Here is a 21,619-nt window from a genome sequence, read left to right on the forward strand (position 1 = left end):
AACACACACAGGGTGCAAAACTGGAGCAGAAGAACCAGGTCAGGCTTTCATTTCAGAAGCACGTTTTCCCCTTAATCTCAGCACTATTGCAGCTCCCTGCCACCCCAGTGCTATTCCCAGTGGTTGCCACCACTGAAGCCCTCGTGCTAGCCTCCTTGGCCTGTGAAAGCCCTTAACAGCAGTGATTTCAGCTCCCTGGGAGGGAACCCTCTCTTTAGTTTTCTCCCAAATGAACCAACATCCCCTCCCAATACGTGCACACATGGGCCGACAGCGGAGACCTTTGCGGCAGCAATTCTCTCCTATACGCTCGGGTGTCCCTGTCCAGACAGGAATGAGCAGCAGAGGACCCGGCTGCCTCCCACCTCACGAGGAGCCGGGCATCCCACCATCCCTGGGAGGAGAGAAACATTCGGCACAAACCTGTTGCCCAGCTCAACAAGGCGTACAGCCCTGTCTGCAGCTGCCGCAGAGAGCTGGGCCCCCAGCGCAGCGTGAGCAAGCCCAGCTGCTGCTCGAGTTCCCGGCCCACCCACCCTCACGGACATTCCCAGGCCCTGGAAGCCTGCCCCCGTGTCCCAGGGTTGGTCTCTACTTCAAAGGATTGCAACAGAAACCCATTCGTGCCTGTCTTGCATCAGGATCTCCGACCACATTGATAAGCACGTTGCTTCTCAGCAGTGAGAGATGACTTCAACTGAGTGGATCCCTCCTCCTGTTAGAGACTCAGGGCCCACAGCAAAACCACGCAGCAAGGTCTGGAAGCACTTGAGATGCCACCTGACCCTCCCAAAGCAAGGGGAGTAATCTGAGCTATGGTTGTGCCTTGCCCTGTCGAAGTCACCCCAGAGCTCACTCTGCAGCATGGTTTTTGGATGAGCTACGCGGCTTTCAGATGAGCTACCACAAGACATCTTCAGTTAGCCTTGGCTAACACACAACAGGTTGAAATCAAGCTCCGATCTGGACACTGGACCGCAGAGACAGACAAACATGACAGACTGGCCTTGTTGCACAGCAGGAGATGATCTGCGGTGCTACCCTCGCACAGGGAGGATGCAGGTAGACCTGTCGTGGCACAAACTGGGCCTTCAGGGCTGTCCCAGCCTGAACATCTCCTGTCTTGATTCTCAACAGGCTCTGCAACAGCTTTAATGGATCCCACAGAACTCCCGCACCGGACCTGCCAGGTGAACAGTTCTGCTGGCAGGAAGGGGGCAGGAGCTACCAGACTCTTCCCATTTCACCCGTCTGCTCCCCTGCATTCAAGCCGCATCTCACAGGAAGCATCCCCCTGCGAGGCAGCGAGAGCTCTCCCACTCCCCACGAGCCTTCGCAGCCACGCTGATCTCACCGCCTCCACCCACCCACCCAAACACTGAGGGCAGGTGATGCTGCTGGCAGCCACTTCAGATCAGCTCTCCAGAGTACCTGCCTGGCCAGCATGATCTTGTCCTCCACGCTGACTCAAGATGGGGTGGAAAGAAACCCAAACCAGCCCTCTCTGCAGGGAGAACTCATAGTTCTTACCCCAGCTCCCTTACCAGGGCTTTGCTACGTGCATTCAGGTGGAAAGGGCTCCTCAGGACTTAAAGAAGAAGAGCCTCCCCCCACCAGATCTGCTGCAATACCTTCACAGCCTGATCATGACTTTGAACAGAGCCCCACCCAAGCGCTGTCTCATACTCAAGGGCAGGGGATAAGCAGCTCCAGGTGCCAGCTCGCATTAACCAAACATCAACAGGGCGGCAAGGCCGACACATCGCCTCGCTTGTTTGCGTCTGCGACGCGCGCCGACACTTCCGAGGCAGGGGATGAAGAGGAGAGCGTGGCCTGCGGTGGGAGCTGCCTGCACCGTGGCACATCTGGTCTGAGGTGACACAGGTCCCCTCCTGAAGCAAAATAGGACACTGAACACCCCTGCACACCCCTCGGTGACATCCAGTCCTCTCTTTTCCCAGATGGCAAAGCCACAGAGGGGTTTCAGCATCAGGAGGGGCAGGGCGCAGTTCTAGCAGGGCGGCATTCTGCGTACCAGGCGTTGGTGCCAGCTCTCCTGCTCCCCACTTCGGACGTACCGCCACGTCTCTGGTCTCACAACAAGCCTGCCCCGCTCCGAGTCAGCCCAGATACTTGGATGGCTCAAGTCAAACCAGGCCCAGACTCAACCGCTCCACTCCCACATTTTCACAGGGGAGATGCAAGCGAGAAAAGCCCAACCAAGAACTGGAGAACAGTCACATCCTTCAGGAGCAACAGCCCCTGCAAAGGCTCCCCGCGAGCCTCCCTTCACCATAGAGGAGTTTGTAGATCACCACCACCAGCATCCCAAACTGGCGTGGTCACAGCCATGCTGCGCCTACAGAGGAGGGATGGAAGAGCTCCAGGGCTCTCAGGGGTCCCAGACCTGTGTCCCCATCAAGGGCAGCCCTCTCCAGCCACGCTCCTGACCATCGCACGCCCTGGGGCTGCCATTCCAGGTGCATGAGGGCAAAGCAACATTTCAAGCTGAAAAGCTTGAAGGCAGTTTCACAGCAATGGAGAAACTCTCCCCTTTCCTCTACGCTGCCAAAGCTGCCAGCGCACCGCTACCAGGCACACCAAGTCGCTAGACGTAGGACAAGCCTCGGAGCAGTTCAGGTGGCAGAGGATTTTCTCCAAACCTCCCCAGAAATATGAGCTCCCCCCACCTCACTGCAGAAGAAAGGGGGTGGACAACAGACACATCGCTCCATGGCTGGGAGCGGGGCTGTGGCTGGAGACTGGGATCTCCCATCCCATCTCCCATCCCAGCTCATCTCTGTGGGAACCAGCAGATCCCCAGGCCCCCACAGCATGGACGACGCTGGGAGCAGCAGGTCCAAGGCAGCCAGAGAGCCCCCCCATTTCATCCCCACAGCCGCAGCAGCAGAGCCTGGCAGCTGCAGGGCTCTCGTTCCCCCCACAGGTTATCCAGGAGGTTTCAGAGGCGCCCAGTTCAACAAGTCAAACCATTTATCCTGTTCCTAACCAGGTTCTGGAGCCACTAACCATGAAATCAGCCTCTCCACGAGCATCCTGTGGGCAGAGGAAGATACTGGGGACCTGCCCGGCTGCAGTGTTTGGGCTCCTGCCCACAAACGGGAGGAGAGACGGGGGCAGGTGACAGGCACAACCCGGGCACGTGGTGCTGGGGGCAGCTGCAAGCTAAAAACGGCCTCGGTGGGACAGGTCTGGCAAACTGGCACCATCCGAGCTGCTGCAACTGGAGCCACCCGAGGTGCAAAGCTCGTCAGGCTGGCTGTCAGGAAGTGAAACGCGCAGTCTGAGCCTTTCCAGGGAAATCTCTGTGCCAAGCTGCAGACTGAGCAAATAAAAGTTTCTACATCAGACCAGGCCAGTTCTAGTTATTAGAAACCCAGTAAAAATGCCTCTGGAATCCAGTGCTACCAGTGGCCCCAGTTATCACGCTCCTGCTCCCTGTTTACCCAGGCTGCTTTGAATAAATACAGAAAAAGAAAGTCCACAAGCTGTAAGGGCAGTGGAAGGGGGAGGCAAAGAGCAGCAAACACAGAAGAAATGAGTTATGAAGCCACATAGAAGAGAAGAGCCCTTCATCCCTGCAGTCCCCCGGGGATCCAGGGAAGCGAGCCGCTTCGCATCCCGCCAGACACATCTTCAGCAACGCACACCAGCACGCGCCAAGTGCTGGAAATAAAAGGAGACAGCTCAGCCATATCCATCTCTGCATGCAGTAAAAATAGAAATGCCAGGAGCTGGGCACGTCTGCCTGCTTCCAAGGTGATTTAAGGAGAGCAGCCCTAGACTTCAAATTACTTTTTCTGTGACCTAGTGAGCTGCTCTCCTCAGGGGAGCTGTCATCGCATCTCAGGCAAGAGGAAAGCAGAGGGCACGCACCCTCCTCCCCTGCCAGCGGCAGGTTGTACGTGCACATCCCTTCTTCCAAAATCCACTCACGTGCTGAGTAAGCAGAGCCTCACCGGCCGCCCTGCACTCAGCCCCAGTCCCAAGGGACCCCCTCCGGCTGCAAGTCCCCTCTGTGTCCCACACCTGCCACAACAGGTAGGGGCCACAGCGGCTCAGAGGGTACCCGGGGGCTGAGATAGCCTTTGGAAAACTTGTGCATGCCTGGATCCAGATAACGAGGGAGCAGACAGGGAGAAAGCACTGTGGGAGATGAGCGACTCGGCATCAGAGAAGCGTTCGTTTCATGGAAACCAGCCACGGGAAGCCAGAGCCCCCTCTGCTCACCGCTCTCCATCACAGCCACAGCAGGCAGCTAGCACCACATTTTTATTGGATTCCCTCAAGCTGCCGTCTGTGAGCCCAGAGACGCAGAGACCGAAGCATCCCACGCGCTGGGAACCAGTTATCTTTCCCCTGCCCCAACCCTGCACGCTCCAGGGGCCAAAAAGGCGAATGATGGATCGCCCCGCGCCCCGACCACTCCTCGACTGACTCAGTGGGAACCTGCCCTTGACAGATCAATGGGTCTGAACCTCTGGGTTCAATAAAGATCACAAGTTTTGGTGTGCTCTGAGATCTTCTGGCCCTGTAAAGCCCCTGCCCTGGATCTGGATGAAGGTGATGGGTTTGGGGTTACCCACACTGTCAGCAAAGTAGGACCAGATGGTGCTGGGAAAGCTGCAAGCCTGGTAGACGGCAAGACCCACAGACAGAGCAAGTTACTCTCAACTAGCCTGTAGAGACTGGATAATTCCTAGAAAAGCTTCAGGAAAAGTGGACACCAAGGAAGCTGAGACCCCAAAGAGGGGCAGGATGAGGCCTTTGTACCGGTGGCCTTTACACAGAAACGTACTGGTACAACCTCAGACACAAAGGGCTCACGTCCTCTATGCAGGAAGGCTGGAAGCTCACAAGATACCCTGCTTCCCCAGCGCCCAGCCCTCATGCACAAATATACTGAGACGCTGCTAATTAAACCAACAGCTCCTAATTAATTCTCAGCTGTCTCCATCCTTCTGCATCCATCCCGTCAGTTCTTGAGACACAAACGGTCTCAGGCACTTCACAAGCCAGAGCAGAGCTTACACCGAATGCTGGAGGCAGCGGCAGGTTTGGCACAAGGTTAGGGATTGTCTGGGGAGGTTTTTGTCTTCTTCCTTCCCACGGGCCCAGCACAGGGGTAGGAAGGTCATTTGGCCTCTAATGTGGAAGGAGAGGAGTTGTCTAAAAGCGTAGTTCGTGCTTTCCATCTCAACTCAAACATGAACCCGTAGCCAGGCCCCAGGAGCTGACTTGTCTGGAGCTGCGTACGTCGAGCAGCATCTCCCGCAGCACCAGCAGCCCCCAGCACAGGCAGGTCTGCTGCTCCCCATGACCCAGGGGGACATCCCACCTCCTGCAGCCTGCCAGCCCATCACACAAGTCACACCCAACACAGCTCTCTGCTCTGAGTCTACAGACAGGCTCCCAGCGAAATACTGAGTCGTGGCTATGGTTTGACCCATCTTTGTCCCTGTGGGCAATGCTCCTGCCATGCACGAGCCCAGCTGGGGCCCAGCACCACCCTACAGCCCCCTCTGCAGTGGCACGAGCTTTAGGGTCGTTGAGTCTCCAGAAGCAAGATCTGCTGCTCAGCTGTTCCTCCCAGCTTGGCACTCACCCTCTGTACTGCAAAAGACTGAAGTGGCCAAATCACTCGCAGCAGTGGAAGGAACAGTGCCTCCCTTCCTGGCCCTGATCCTTCGGTGAGCTGATTTCCAGGGCAGCAGAGCCAGCCCTGCAAGCCCACGCTCAGCAAAACCCACCGAAGAGCGAGAAGTGCCTGCTCTCCCCGGCTTTAGCTGCGCTTACCTCCCGTCAGGCTAAGGCAGGAGGACCCAGCTGGGTCTCCCACACAACCTGCAGGAAGCCCAGACCCGCCCTACGCTGCGGGAAGGCTGGACCAGCTCCCAGACACAGCCTGTGAAAACCCACCTGTAGCAACAACAGGGCAGCGACAGCTCTGCTACCGGGGCAAAGCGACCCAGAGCCACTGCTGTGGTCGCACACGAGTTATTTTAGCCAGAGTCCAGCCCGGCGCGAGGAGGGGCACGTCCGTGCAGGTGGTATCCACACACGGACGATATCCTCATTCCAGCAAACCCAGAACTCTCCAAAGGGAGACTGGGGAGGTGTGTGCCTGCAGAAAAGCGGAGCAGTGAATCTTCTCCAAGCCCTCTCCCAGGCAGGTCACTCCTCTCCCCTCTACAAGCGCTCTCCTCCATCAGATTGAGAGCAACAGGGAAACCTACATTTTCGAGCTCCTCCTCAAAATCAGGGGTCAACATACATCCCAAGGGACGAAAGCAAACTCTCAGGCTCCGGTTTAGAACACACGTCTGTTCAAACCAAAGGCTTTTCTCCTTGCAGAGCCGACAGGTTTATTTATAGCATCACAGCGTTTTATCAGCACGCTGGCTGCCCTCGGAGGAGGAGGGCCATCCGGAACATCTGGAACAAAATCCCCGGCTGAGCACATTTAACAAGCCTGTCTTTGCACACATCGGGCTGTGGGTGGAAAACTCGCCGGTGAACAGGGCCACAGGAGCTGCAGGAGGGGGACGGCTGCACGCCACAACGTTTGTGCGCTGGATCTGCCAGCCCTGCTGCCACAGGCAACCGCAGCTCCTTAGCAACAGGCACGGAATGCCACAGCATCCGCACGTGGGGGCCAACGGATGGGCTGCAGCCCGTCATCCCGATCCCTGCCACGCTGCTGCCGCCACAGCCACCCTGCTGCTCACCAAGGGCACTCCAGAAAGGACACCCCCAGCATCCCCTTTCTCCAGAACTGCCTCTTGCAAAAAAAAAAAAAAAAAAAGTTTGGGGTTTTTTTTTAAGCTTCAGATTGATGTAGGTCCCAGTGCTGTGTCACCCAAACACCCAAACAGCCTGGGAAGAGGTGGGGAGGAAAGGGGTTGCTCTGCCCTGAGACCCCACGAGGGCAGAGGTGGTTGCACCATCACAGCCGGGCAGCGCAGAGCCCGCACGTGCGGGCAGGGGTGTACAGCCGCACAGCTATCGCCGCCCGTGCCGTGCCACCTACCCCAGTCTGGGGCGACGCCAGCCCTCACGTCCTCGTGCAAGGACAGCGACCGAGCACCACCACAGCACGCTGAGGGACCGGCCTCTGCCTCCCAAGGCAGCATGGCAGATGCAGACGCCTCCGAGAGCTGGGAACAGCCAGATCAGACAGCAGTACAGGAGGCACTGCGGGAAACTAAGTATTTGGCAGGGAGAGGCAGATCTCACAGCTCAGGATGAAAATCTCCGTGCCAGCCACCCACCTCAGCCGCGCTGCCAGCGCTCACAGCCTCCTCTCTGAATATCTGTCCCTCTGAGTATCAGAGGGAAACGCAAAGAAGCTGCAGAGGAGCAGAAGGCTGGAGGAGATAGCAGCAGCATTTCAGGCTGTCAACCGCTCCGGTGTGCGAAGCCAACTTTCAGTCTCAAGAAACTTCTTTCATTTCTACTTCTCTGGGCAGAAAAAAGCCTGCCCTCTTTCTGAATCTGTGCTTGAGACTCAGTTCTGTTCCCCACATCCAAGAGAGCAGGCCGCGCTTCTACTGGGACGGCACCGAGCTCCAGGCAGGGGTCTCACGCTGGCCAAGAGCCGCTCAGTTTGTCACCCTGCAGATCCCAGCACACAACCTCTAAGCTCAGCGCAGCTCAGCTCCTCGTCTCACCTTTGTCCTGCTGCCCAGAGCAGACACCGTGCCGCACCCAGCTCCGCAGGGCTGCACGCTGCCCGCCGGCACCAGCACCTGCGAGCAGCAGACGCTGGCAGCCTGGCGCAGAAACACCTCGGTTTTAGGATCTCAGCGAGGACCCGCGATCCTCTGAACAAAACAGATCCTAATTTACCGCCACTCTTCTCAGGAGACCTGGGCTTAAACTTCAACTTGCTTTTGTGAGCCCTAGGCACCCTGAATTTAAGCAAGCTATGCTCTTCCAACAGAACAAGGCTGTCCATACATAAGCAGTCAGAGCGTCTTAATCTTCAGCGTTTGGCCCCCAGAACATCCCTGTGCGAGGGGAATCCGAGTCCCAGCCGCCCAACGTGCAGCCAGACAAGTGGAGCGGAGCCAGCAGCTCACCCCGGCTCACGGGAATGCTGACGGACACCAGGACCTGCCAGCTCTCAACGCTTCAGCCAGCCAGGGACCACAGCCACCCCTCCTCGGGCTGAGCAGTGCTGAAACAGAAGAGAGAAACCTCTCTTTTTATAGCTTGCCCAAACTGAAATAGGTTTCCACCCAGCACTTAGTGCTACTTTAGGCCAAAGCAGTTAAGACATTCCAGTACCCTTGACTTGGCTGTCTAAAAAAGGAAGAACCAGGCAAGAAGCCCCACCACAGGCTACCACACAGCGCTCCAGGTCCCAGGAGGCCTTCACCAGGTGCTTTAAGACCAGTCAGGTCCATGCTGTAGCAAACTGCCCCTTTCAACTCATTAACAAACTCGATTGTTCCTTCCCAGTTAAGGAAGCCAGGCACTTTCTCTCATCTCCTGGCAGAATAAGTCAGCGATTCACCTGACAGGAGGAGCAGCCAGGGAGGCCCAGCTCTCTGATGTCCTGGGAACACAACTCTGTTTGCGACCACTGCCGGCTCCGTTCCGCTCTTCCCACACCCCGGAGCAGGTTGGACGAGCTCTGCCCCCCAGACAGCCCCCCTGCCACCCCTCCGCAATGGGCACAAAGGCATTGCAGGCAGATAAACAGCCGACTGATCAGGTTTCTCTGCTTACCACAAAGAGGTTGATTTCACGAGAGCCTACTCCCTTTTCAGGCTCTTTCGAAATAAAGGCTTCAAAGAGTTCTGGAAATTCATGCTTAACAGGCTTACTGTAACGCCAGAGCCAAGGGCTCCTGTGGGCCAGACTCTGCTGTGGGACTGAGTCACGCTTATTTTCTTCCGCGACTCTCGGGTACACTTGTCTAGGAGTTAAGGCTCGAACGTGTCCTGTTGGCTGATGCCCATTTTGGCAGATCCTCACTGCCACCCAAAACACAGCCTGACACAGGTTGCCTGGTCTCCTCAACAACAGCCAGCCCTGCAGATGGATCGCAGATGCTCAGGAGAGGGGGTGAGGCTCCTCCATCCCCTCCCGGGGCTCCAGCGATGCTCCTAGGCACAAGTTCCCCAGCACTTGCTCCCTGTCTTCAGCAAAGTCAGCTCAGGACCCAGTCAGGCAGAAGAAGGCCTGTTTTGGGCTGGACACCCCCCACCACACGCGCCTGGGGCTGAAAGGACTCGACACAGACAGTATTGCCGTAACCAGGCGTCCTGAGCGAGCCTCCATCTCCAAGGCACCGAGAAGGACTAACGCAGCGCATTCAGGACTGCTCAGCCATCCTGGAAACAACAGCTTTGGTGTGAGGGGTTGGAGCCCGCGTACCAGGAGGGAAGAGAAGAGAAGAGCACGGGGGACACGCAACCGCGCGTAATGCTGCGCCAAGGCTCATCGCTCCGCACCAGGCGCTGAACTCGCAAGTCAGCAGCTGGAATTTGCTGAGACACCTCCAAGTGATTTAGCACTGCTGCAGCTCCCGGGCACGAGCCCGGAGCCGGCTCGCCTCCACCTCGCAGGAGCGGTTTCAAGTGCCTTTTCCTGAAAAGCTTTATTTATAAGCAGCAAAGCAACCCTGCGTTTAGCGACGCCTCATTGCGCCCGGGCGCCGGCGCAGGCAGGGTCTCTGGAGGGAGGCAGGAGGACGCAGCGCGGGATGGTGTGATGGGAGATCCCAGCCGCCTCACCTCACCTGCTCCCCGCTGAAGGTTTCACATGCCGCAGCGAGCTCTCGAGCACTGCTTTCACACGTCTCCGCTGCCAAGCAATCCCCCTCCCCCAGCGTCTTCAGAGAAAGCAGCCAGAATCCACTTCATTCCGCGTAAGAGCTGCTCCTGTGATCTTCTTTGATGCCATTCAATGCTAGCAGCTGGATTCTCTATTTATAGCAAGATCATTGCCTTGGAAAACTTACTTATGTTCTTGTTATTATGAGAGCACAAGATACATAACAAATCCTTGCTATGCTAGGAGTGCTGCAAGTTTGTACCACCGGCCTCACGGTCGGGCTGGACACCGGCAGAGGTCCAAGCAGAGAGAAAACGGAGAGCAAAACCCCGGGGACCTGACACTCAGTCCCAGGCTGACGCTCTCCTTCAAGAGGGCACCAACTCATACCCACGCACTGAGCTTTCCTCCCCAGAGACGCTGCCTTTCAAGCCAGTTTTATTAAAGCCTTATCGCAGGGAGCACTCGGGACTAAGGCGGGCGGGTTTGGGAGGGGGGAACAGCAAGCGCTCGGCACCGTTACCTCTGGCCTGAGCTGCTGGAGCCAGGACGGCAGAGAGCACGGTTCCGTCAGCAAGAACAAAGGGTTGGAAGGTACAAGCATTAGCGCTCCAGAAATGATTCATGCTTCTTGGAAACAGCCTTTTTGCTACGGATATCTCATAAGCTGCAGGTTTTAATCAAGATTAAGGTGCTCAAAGGTCGTCTTTTTTTTTTTTTTTTACACTAGGTCTCTGAATAATTCCAGACTGGCGGTAGCTTGCCACTCTCATCTTGTCAAGGGGAGGAAAAGCAGCGTCCACCCTTACCTCAGGACACCCCCATATCCTCTCCACCACCGTCACCCAGCAGCTCAGGGTCCTGATACATCTGTGGGAGTTTGCTCAAGCCATTCAATTTAACCACACGGCACTGACCACCCTTCTGAAAGCCTCCATCCACGAGTTTATTCACAGTAGAACACCCAGCTCACACTTGACACTGGTACCCCATCAGCTCTTTTTAACTGGCCATCAAAGAGCATTGGGGGATGAGGAGCTGCTGTTCAAAAGCCATCAAAAGCAGACAGAAGCCTGCACATCTTTGTGGTCTGAAGCCCTGTCACCTTCCGTTTCAGATGCTGGACACGACCCAGGGATGAGCACACGGAGGCACAACTGTGCACAAGACAAAAATCTGCTGACTGGCAGCAGTCTGGTCCTTCGCTCATTTTCTCCTCTCCCAAGCACTCTGCACTTTCACGCAAGAGATTTGAAGAGCAACAGATTTTAAGAGCAGCACAGAGAGGTAATTAACTTCCACAGCAATCCCTGTTGCCAGACTTCAGAGGTCACAACAGCAGCCTAAAGGCTGTACCTTGGGTATCTCAGCAATCAGCCCTCAAGAAAAGAGGCACCAAACCAAATCCCAGCCCTGGTGTGTTTGCCAGGCTGTTTCAGGAGCATCCGCCCTGAGCGGGAGGAAAGGCTTGCCCCAGCACTTGGCAGAGCGCCTTTCTCTACGCTTTTGCACAGGTCAGGTCTGCAGCAGCCTCGCAGCAGAACCCATCGCCCTTCTTCTCTTGGAAGAACCCAAGCATCTCCCTCTCCAGACCAGAGGATGGTCTGCATGTCCATCCTACGCGTCCTGGCTGTGACAGCCTCTAGCAAGGCTTTGCCAAGTCAAGTGGCAACTATGATGCTTCTACAGATGTACTCCTTCCCCGAGGATGACTCTGGGCAGAAGGTATTCCACCACGCACTAGGAGCGGAGCACACCCACCTCCCTTGGCAGAGGGCTGGCCCGAGCCACCGCCCTTCCCAGCTGCTCCCCCTTGCCCAGCCCTGCCTGCAGGGCTGTGCCAGGGATGGGGAGCTGCCTGCGGAGGAGAGGGATGCGAATCCCCGGACTCCTTCCAGCCAAGGAGCCTCCCTGCTGCCTACCTGACTCCAGCCCCCAAAGACAAACCACGTCTCTGCCAGCTCTGCGCTGCTCCGGGGAACGAATAAGCACTCACGCCCCGTTTGTCACACTTGGAAGCAAATCAGACAGACAGAACTCCGCTCCGCTTGTTCTCCCATTTCGTTAAACAAGAGAGGAGAGGCAGCGGCACATCTCCTCACCAAGGAAAGCGGCAAACAGTTTTTCAGATGAGCAGAAATGGTGCACGGGGCGGGGGGAGCCATGGAGAGAGGCACACTGCGGCGACAAGAGACACAAAACAATCTCGTGACCGGTTATTGACTCCAGAGGGGCTGGAGCTGCAGCAAGCCAGCCAGGCAAGCAAAAATCCCTCTTTTGTTCCACAGCCTCAGACAGACTTGGCCACACAGTTCCCTGCTGTCTCACTCCAGACAATGAGGAAAGTCAGTTAATCCACTTCCCCTGCAGCAGGAGCCATCCAGCCCGCCGGGGCTACGCTGCCGAACGATACCGGAGCATTCCTGCGCATCAGCGCCAGCCTGCCTTATCCTGGCGCCCACCACCACGAGCAGATGCCAGACGGCTCGAGGACCTCACCAGGCACTGCTGGTATTGCTGGGGATGGTGACAGCTTTGGATCTGCTGCTGCCTCCCAAAGCCACCGGGCCCCTGCTCGGCTCTGCACTGCGCTCCCTTGCCACACTGCACCCCGAAGCAGAGACCAGCTGTGAGGTCCCTCCCGCCCCGATGACGCACCGGTGACCTATGCTGCCAAGCACAGAAACTTCCAATCCACCTTTGCAGAAGACAAAGGTCCATCTCTGAATAGAGCAAGCTTCAGACCTACCAACCGGGAACAAATCCATCCTTTCAACATTGCTTTCCTCAGCTGCCCAAACACAGCCTTTCTGCGGGAACAAAGTCTTCCTCTGTTTCAGAGGCCAAGTGGTGCAGAGGATCGTGGCCAAGAGCATCCACCTCTTCCCCCCAGGAAGGGCACAGGTTACGAGCACATGCGAACCACCTTACACGTCAGCCAAACCCAAACCTCTTCCCGCTGCCAGAAGTCATCTTTTAGTTTGGATACACAACTTAGAATCCGAGTGACCTGCTTCTCAACCCCCTTCTTCACCACCAGCTTTCTTGGTTCTCCATGTGAGAATTTAGAATATTTACTACATAGAAGATTAGAGAAGGAAACAGTGATTCACAGGCTCTCTGCTCTGCAGAAACGGGAATGATGGACCTGGGTGGTTCTAGAGCACGAACAGACATAGGTATTTGTGTCTGGAGCTTTGTAGTTCAAGGCAGTGATTTTAAAGTCAAGTCGTCACTGCATAAACCTGGACAGCTAAATAATAGAGTAGAGAATAGCAAAGTGCTGAAATCCGCTCCAGAAAGCACCTGCAGTTTCTTTACTTTTAGCGACCTGGGAGAGAAGGCTATTATTTTAACATTGCACTCCTGCCCACGAGAAGCCTCGCTGAATGGCAGGCAGCAGGACCGAAACAATCTGCACAGCCCCGGGAAGCCGCAGAGCTGAGAGGAAAGCGCTCCAGCATCCCCCAGCAGCACAAGCCTTTGTTCCAGCACGCTCCTGCCAGCGACGGGGCTGCCTGCCCTGCTCTGAACGAACTTATTTCCCTCCTCCCTCCCCTCAAATTACATCCGTCTCAGCTGTCCCAGCGCCAGCTTCCTGTTCAGATTAATTATTCTTTGTACACCCGTGTTTGATGATTTACCCAGCGAGCCAGGCACAGTGATTAGGAATTCTGCACTCCCATCGGCGCTCTCCCCAGAGACTCAGAAGTTTTCACGGAAGGACCTTCACCCTGGCACAGCCACGGGGAGAAATGTCACCAAAGGTCAGCCATAATTTGTGACGCTGCCACAGGGTCAGCTGAAGATGATGTGCTCCTGAACAGCCTTTATGGCTAGTCACAGGCTGGCACGGAAGCCAGTGTAGGTGGGAACATTTATGATCCCAAAAGGTGTGTCTCCAGTTAACACTTTCCTACGACCCAAGATTTCTGGTGTGTTTGGCAAGGCAGAAGGAGCTTTGTTTGTTTGTATTGTCCGCCTTTCAGAAGGTGCAATTTTCAAGCGTTACCGTGTGAAGCAGTCATCTACAGGCTCGTTTGTAGTTATGATCTCAAAAACCACAACACTGAGAGAAGCCACGGCACCAGACTGCTCCAGCTCAGGAAATGGAAAGCACCAAGCCTCAGCGCTGTGGGCCAGGCTGCAGTGGGCAAGGACTTCGTGTCTTCTCCCCGGAGCTGTTTATTAGACTGAGAGTCACTGCTGGTCACAGAAGGTGTAGGTGTCTACACTATGTAAGACAAACCAACGCCACCCACCTCTCCCCACACCCCAGCAGAAAGCCACAGCAGGTCAGAGGTTGTCTGACGCCTCTGGTGCGGAGCCCAACAGGGCTGACTGGTCCCTTTAAGACCCCTTTGCAGCAGGTGGTTGCCTGCTGTCACACCAAGGAGGATGTTCGGGCAGCTACACCAACCAGCCTCCTCCTCTGAGGTGAGACATTTCCTTCAGCCAGAAGGAAGGAGAGGATGCCCATTCGAGAGGTCCCCGGCCCCAATGTGGAGGGTTTAAATACCAAAGACCATAAGATATGGAACAGCAGGGAGGACACAAAGCAGAGTCACCTTGCGCTCTGCAGACGTTGGTGTCACAGCCCAACGTGACTTATTTGGGCAGGTTCAGACACCAGTTATGGGAAGTTTCCACCCCAGCTGGTGAAGCCAATTTGCAGGGTCCTCAGCCCAAAACAGCCACTCAGGTCGCCTCTGCATAGAAGCAGAAGGAACAGCCACACACAGCCCACCTCAGATTTTGGCTTGATGCTTCTGCCAGCTCTCCTAGAGCTCTGCACCGCTGCCCCAGCTCCTTACCAAAATCCCTGCGTTAGCATCAAACACCAGGTTGAAGAGCAAAACCCAGCCTGGCTTCAGGACCAATACTTATGACCAACCCCGAAGTTTCATAGTCAAAGCAAGAAGAAAGCAGAAAGAAGGTCCAGAACAAAGAGACACCTTCCTCCTTCTCCACAACAACCAGCAGCAGCACACTGGGAAGCAAAGCAGATCCGGCATGGAGGAGGACCTAGCAGTTCTTCTCCAAGATGGGAGTTGTACAGGCAATAGCAAGATGTAACCGTGGCCAGCTGGCAGCACAAAGGGCCAGCGCAACCAAGCCCTCCGAGGCCAAACGCTCTCATCTCACCCAAGAGGCGCCTTCAGGAACAGGCGTGGAAGTCAGTGGGATGGGCCCAGGATAGAAGTCAGCAACATTTCATTAAGAATGTCTTTGCTGGAAGAAGTACGGCTGGGAGTACCCTCCAAAGAGATAAATGCTGGATGTGCAACTGGTTTGCTCCGACAGGAATTAAACAGGCTACAAGTCTGTGCTTGTCCTAGATGCTTTTTCCTGAGGAAGCTTCCAAAGAGCTATTGCAGACAACTCGGAGAGGTGCTTGCAAAAGCAAGACATAGGCAAGCATAGGCACCATCAGCTAGGCTGACGTCTCTGGACATCAAGAGACATCCAAGAGACTTTGCATTTTACATTCCATGACCTTCTCCACCCCCCAAATAACTTTTTATAAAGGAAGAAGCGTGCACATAGGAGAAGCAAACGAGACAACCTCAGGGAAAACAGCAAATCAGTTTGCGTTTCCACAGCACTGAGCACAAAACTAACTCGTAAACACCAATGACTTCTCCAGGGCGGGGGGGCAAGTTCCCAGTCTGGAAGATCTGAACAGAGCAGCTCACCTCCCTGCAGCCCATCCCCGTCCCTCCGCCCTGACGGACCGCACCAGCCACCAACACGGCCTGGATCCCGCTTGGAGCAGCGGGCGCCCACGCACCCCGATACCTCCCGCACCACAGACACGGCGGAGACCGCTGCTGCCTGCGGCTGCCCGCCCTGCAACCAGGCACTCTGCCCCGGCACGTGCGGGACCACGTCCTCAGCCTGGACATCTCCCAGACCGGTACTTCCACAACTCAGAACGTTGAAGTTAATTTGAGACGTTACGAAACGGTTGGTCACCATGGACCACGCTCACAAAGCGGGTGGGCACCCCTCCTGCTGCAGCAAGGGGAGCCACCAGCCAGGACATGGCATCGCCCATCTCCTCCCGGCCTCCTCCATCACCCTGCCGTAAAAACACCCACAGATTTCGGTGCTCAAAGCCCAAGGGCCCGGCGGTCTGGGCCACCGCCTCGGCGATGCCAGCGGCGCAGGGAGGCCGCAGGGCTCCGGGAAAGGCTGGATGCGGGGGCCAGGCTCCACCGCCCCGGGCACCCGCCAGTTTCGGAGGCTCCTGTGAAACAAGTCCGTGCTGGGAATTTGGGGGGGGAACGGGGGGGGGGGGGGGGGGGGGGGGAGGGGGGCGTTGGTTTGGTTGCTTTTTTTTTATGGGGTGGGAGGAAAAAGTAAGAGGAAGCAGAGAAGGAAATAATTCAGCAGGTTGCTCCTACCAGCCCCGCCGCTCCCCTCCCCTCAGGGGTGCCAGCCCCGAGGCATCCGGTCCCCAGCGCCGGGGGGGTCCCGGCTCCTTCCTGCGCCGGCCGCATCCCCACGGCGCCCCACGGGCGAGGGGAGCCCACGCCTCACACCCCCCCCGCGACCCCGCGCGGCGGGAACCCGACCCGGCCCCCCCAGCCCAGCCCCGGGGAACCGCAGGCAGGGCCCCCCCATCCCCGGGCAGGCCGCGGGCTCACCTCGGTACTGCAGCGAGCCCGAGAGGCGCACGGTGACGGTACCGGCCAGCGGCTCGCCGGGGCTGTAGACCACGCGGCTCTCGCCCAGCCGGATCTCGAACAACTGCACCTTCCCCATGGCCGCGCCGGCCCGGCCCGGCCCGGCCCGGCTCGGCCCGCTCCGCCCGCAGCGCTACCTGCCGCCCCGCGCCGCGCCGGCCCGCGATGTCCCTGCCCCGGCCCGCCGGCCCCGCCCCGCCCCGCCTCCTCCCGCCCCGGCCCGGCCCCACAGCGCTGGGGGGCCGGGGCGGGCCCTGAGGCAACGGCCGGGGCTTGGGGCGGGCCCGAGGAAAGGAGACGGTTGTGGGGCCGGGCTGTGAGGGCGGGAGGGGGCTGCCCCAGCGTGGGGCCATGTTGGCTCCTGGTGCTCCGTCTAATCTCATCTCCTCCCTGTAATTCTCCCCGGCCCAGCTGTCACCTTCCTACCTCCCCCTACTTTTATAACCCCAGATCGCTTTAGGTCTCCAGTGAGAGGCAAATACAGGGGTCCCAACTGCCTGGGACCAGGGCTGAGGGATAAACAACAGCCCCCTGCCCTCCACAGATTGGGGTGAAGGTGTGGGATCCAGCCGGGACGTCCCGGGGAGCTGTGGGGCGAGCAGCAGACTCCCCTCCATCATCCGTGTCATGTGCCCCCTCAGCGCTGCGTGATTCAATACGAACCATCTGTAAAACCCACAGCGAAGGCACCACTGGGGAAAGGCACCTCCCGGCAAGGCCTCCTGGCCGCTGACAAGCAGGCTGTGTACACAGGCAGAATGAATAAGTACAAAACGAGCTGTTTATCCGCAGAGCACAGCCAGGCCGGACAGACAGACACTCTTCCCCAGACCTGCAGCAACGCCATCCCCGGCATGCGAGGCTGCAGGATCCTCTGTGCTGCCTTACGGTGGGAGTCACAATGTAAAACCCCTCACAAAGCACCGAAGGAGTTTGTGGATTCCCAGCGCACAGGGCTCCTGCCAGAAAGCTCTTCCAGGCCATCCTCTCCTCCGCTGTTTAAAAGCTACCTCTTATTTTTTCAGCCTGCGTGTAGTCACAGGCAACGTACACCCCTATGGTCTTGTGCCAAGGCTTTCAGCAGCTCATCCCTTCCCACACCGCTCTCCTTGTGCTGCCCTCAGCTTTTGTTTTGCCAGGCTACGCATGCCTATTTTCTTCAGTCTTCTTTTTTTTCCTTTGTAAGATGAGCCTGCAGCCTCTTTTGTCAGTCTCTGCAGCCCCTGTTCAGCTCTACCAGCAAAAACAAACAAATTACAGGTGGGGATGAAAGCACCCTGTGCTACAGCAGGTTGTACTGAACCTCCTTCCCCCATGGAAAATGGCCAAAGACTCAGGGCTTTTTGCACCATTGGGGCCACCCCATCGCTGGGGCAGCACCGGCACCCTCACCCCAGAGGGACATGGCTTGTGTGACAGCTCAAGGTGAAAAAACCCCTTCGCCAAAACCAAGCCCCACGTGCTGCGGCACAGCTCTCCGGACACAAAGCCTTGTTTGCAGAAAAGTTAATTTTAAGCACGGCGAAGTTGCTTGCCCAAGGTCACAATGTGAATAAAAGAGATTCCTGTGCCAGGAGCTGAACAAAGGCACCCAGGCTCCAGCTGCGGCCGTGCTCGCCATGGCACAGTACTGCCAGACATTCGTGTGCTTGGACACAAATACGGGAGCCCTTCTAGCGACACAGCCAGCAGCAGTGCCACAGCATGAGTCCATCCCCCAGACCACGGCTACGCTGTGCGTAGCAGCTTGTAAAACAGAACTGGACGGGTATAATTCAGTTTATTCAATCCTTGCGGTGCCAGGGCACCCGCTGTTCCCCGTACACGGTCCGGTGGTGCCGTGTTCCAGAGGGTTTTACTCAGAGTCAAACGTGTGTTTGCATTCCTGCCTCCCTGCTCATCTGCCTGTGCCCCAGAGTCATTGCGTGTGGAGTCACCAGTGCTGAAATTCAGAGTCAGTAAAAAAAAAAAAAAAAAAAACAAAAAAAAACAAAAAACTAAGGATGTTTGGTAAACTGCAAAAGTTTCATTTTCCTGTTACTTTGGATCATTGTTTTGCTTTAAAAAAAATTTGTTTTGAAGGTTTTGTTCTGGTGCTGGGGAATCACACTTCCTCTGGGTTGTCTGCTCTCCCTTCCTCCTTTTTCCCTTGTTAAAAGGGAAATTAAAAAAAAAAAAAAAAGAGAAAGGAAAAATAAATGTCAACCTCAGCTTTAGAAAAAAATTCCTTTCAGATGTCATCACATTCCTCTGACTTCAAGGAAAATGAAATTTCTTGACAAAGAACATAGTAGTTATTAAAAAAAAAAAACACACACCCCAAAAACCCAACCGTTTAACAATGAGACACCCCCTCTGGCACCTGAGCCGTGCTCTGCCCGCAGCACAGACCACCTTCAGCTGCCAGCCCTGGGAGAGCGGCTGCGAGTGCTCTCACGCCTGGGCAAAACGTGGGATCAGCTATAACTGCAGGTTTTGTACTACCTGTACGCACACTGTGATATAAACACAAAAAACTTCACGGTTAAGTCATAGGCATTGTCTTGTGACTTAAATTTGTTCCTGTTTTGGCTTCCAGATGTTGTCCTGCAGCTGTGCCCAGTGACAGGGAGGAGGTGCAGCCCCACCAGACCGTGCCTCAGTTTCCCCCGCGCTGGACGCGGCATCTCACCCCGCAGAGCTGAGCTGAGCGAGGGACCCGGGACTCCCCGGGGAGAGGCAGGGCGGAAACGCCCCAGCGTACCTGAGCCGTGACTGATACGGGGTTTAATGGTGTGAACGCTTCTGGGTGAGGCAGCAACACGTTACCCTGCGGCAGTTTGTACTTTGCCAAGTCACTTCCACCCGCTCGGTCGCTTCAGGGTACCTGGGTGCTGGGGAGACGGGCCAGCCTCGCAGGGTGCTGCCTGGCACCCTGGGGATGCTCCTGGCCTCTCCTGCTCTCTAGCCCCTCTGTTAGAAGCAGATGAGGAGTCTCTCTCCCAACACAAGAGTTTTTTCACTTTTGCCTTTCCAACCTCTCTCCATCCTGCTGTGGGGAGCAAGTGAGCGACTGGGTGCAGGGGGCTCCGCTGCTGGCCGGGTCAGCCCGCTGCACCCAGTAAGGTCAGCGGCTGTGATGGAGGAAGAGAGAAAGCAGCAGAGCCGCACGGCCAAGGAATTTGGCCACTGGGTTTCTTAAGGTTCCCTTGGACTGAAATGCACACACGTGAGCAGCGAGGCCCCCCAACTGCTGCTATGCTGTGTACACCACCGCTATTTTATGTTACTATGTATATAAAATCCATAATACTGATATATTTATGTTACACTTAGCTTCATTACCTTTCCAAATCACTTCCCTGCTTCACTCAGTACCTCACCACTTCTCAGCTGATCACTCAACCACCTCATCTGATACCAACAGCAATAATTACTCACCTGCTTCGGGCTGACGCCTTTCACCAGTTCAGAGGTACATGGTGTTGTTCAGCCACATCTTCCCGCATCCCCGTCCTCCCCTCGGCAGGAGGCACAGCCAAGGTCTCCATCTCCATTCCCTGCTCCTGGAACTGCCTTTTCCCGATACACCCCATGGTTGCACCGAGCCTCTCAGATGCCAGGGCCACCAGCCCCACTCCTGATGAGAGGAGAGCAATGAGCCATTGGGGGCTCTGTGAGGGGGCCAGGGGGCAGCTTTTGGCTTCATCCCATGGGTACTTCATGACCTCATTTAAGGAATGAGGAAAACAAAAAAATCTAAGGGGCTATAATAGCATGACAAATATCATCTGCTTACCCTCATACTGATCAAAGACTACAATGGCTGAGGCACCTCTACCAGAGAGACGAGACTGCCCTTCACCAGGGGACAAACCCCCCTGCCATATCCCCTGGCAGTTTGCTTCCGCTGCTCATCCCTTTTGCTGCTAACCTGCAGGCCTGCTTTTTAGCCTGACTTGGGCAGGCTCCAGCTTCAGCTGAAGGTTCTTGTTTTGTCTTCCTCTGACTTTAAAGAGTCCTTTAGCGCTGAGTAATTTCTCCTTCTGATGGTACTTACACACCAAAATGAAGACACCTCTCCATTTCCTTGATAAACTGAGCAATTTGAGCTCTTGAGGTCTCTCCCTGTGAAGCACTCTCTCCAGCCTCCGTGCTACCGTGCTGGCTCACGTCTACGCAAGCCCACGCGCTGGTATTCGTGTGTCGCTGACAGCGGCCTCCCATGCACAGACATGTGCACACGCAGGAACTGATGCATTAGAGTTTATTTCTCCCCAAACACACACAGAGGCACACACAAGCCCTTCAGCTCACACATAGGTGCCCGTGCCCTGTTCCCTCCCCACCCCCTAGATTAACCCCCACCCTGGGGGAAGAGGGCTGATTCAGGCCCATCCCTCCTAAACCAGCTCCTCCCTTTCAATCTTCCCCCCCAAGCCATGGAGGAAGAGGAGGGCAGGGAGAGCAAGACCCCAGCTGGCACCCATCCCCTTCACATGGGTGCTATTGTTTTAATTAGTTAATGCCCAGCCAGCACCTGCCGAGCCTCACTCCAAAACCCTCAGAGAGAGGCAAGGCATTAATTACAATTATCATAATTCTAATCACATTGCCTGGATTTCTGATCTCCTCCTTCCCTGGAAGAGCCTGCTTTACTCAGCTTAGGACTGGGGAGGAGGTTCGGGTAGTGGGACGCCTGTCCTCCCTTCCTATGGGGTTCAGCACCCACACCCAGGCAGAGCGGGGCCGGCAGTTTGTTTGAGCTCCCCTTTGGGCTCTGGGAACAGGAGGATGGATTCACTCACCCACCCTGGGTGATCCCAGCGGGACCTTGCCTGGGAAAAGGGCTGAATGGAAACCAAGGGCTGGCTCTCACACCGCAGCATCTCACACCACCAAGGAAAGGGTGAGTCGCTGCTCAACACATATGAGCAGGCTGAGGTCAAGGCTCATGGGGACCCCAGAGCGGCTTCTTCAGGGAAAAGCTGTGCTGTGGGAGCAGGGCAGCCCGGTACCTGGGTGTCTGCCATCCTGAGGTGTCCTGAGCAAGCAGGGGCTCCAACAGCAGCGAGATCACTGACACTGCCTGATCACCTCCTGAGGCACAAGGCATTTGGATCCTGTGTTTGACCTGGCTCTCATGC

General features: G+C 56.3%; 1 protein-coding gene across 1 annotated transcript in view; it reads right to left on the reverse strand.

The window, feature by feature from the left end:
* Positions 1–16,606, reverse strand: part of ARRDC1 (arrestin domain containing 1) — a 38,046-nt gene extending 21,440 nt beyond the window's left edge. The window contains exon 1 of the mRNA XM_086764138.1: positions 16,455–16,606. Coding sequence (XP_086620264.1) covers positions 16,455–16,572 — 118 coding nt within the window. The 5' untranslated portion in view covers positions 16,573–16,606. The remainder of the gene's footprint in view (positions 1–16,454) is intronic.
* Positions 16,607–21,619: the final 5,013 nt, after the last annotated feature.

Source organism: Chlamydotis macqueenii, chromosome 20, assembly GCF_036417535.1.
Source record: "Chlamydotis macqueenii isolate bChlMac1 chromosome 20, bChlMac1.mat, whole genome shotgun sequence".
NCBI classification, from domain to species: Eukaryota; Metazoa; Chordata; class Aves; order Otidiformes; family Otididae; genus Chlamydotis; species Chlamydotis macqueenii.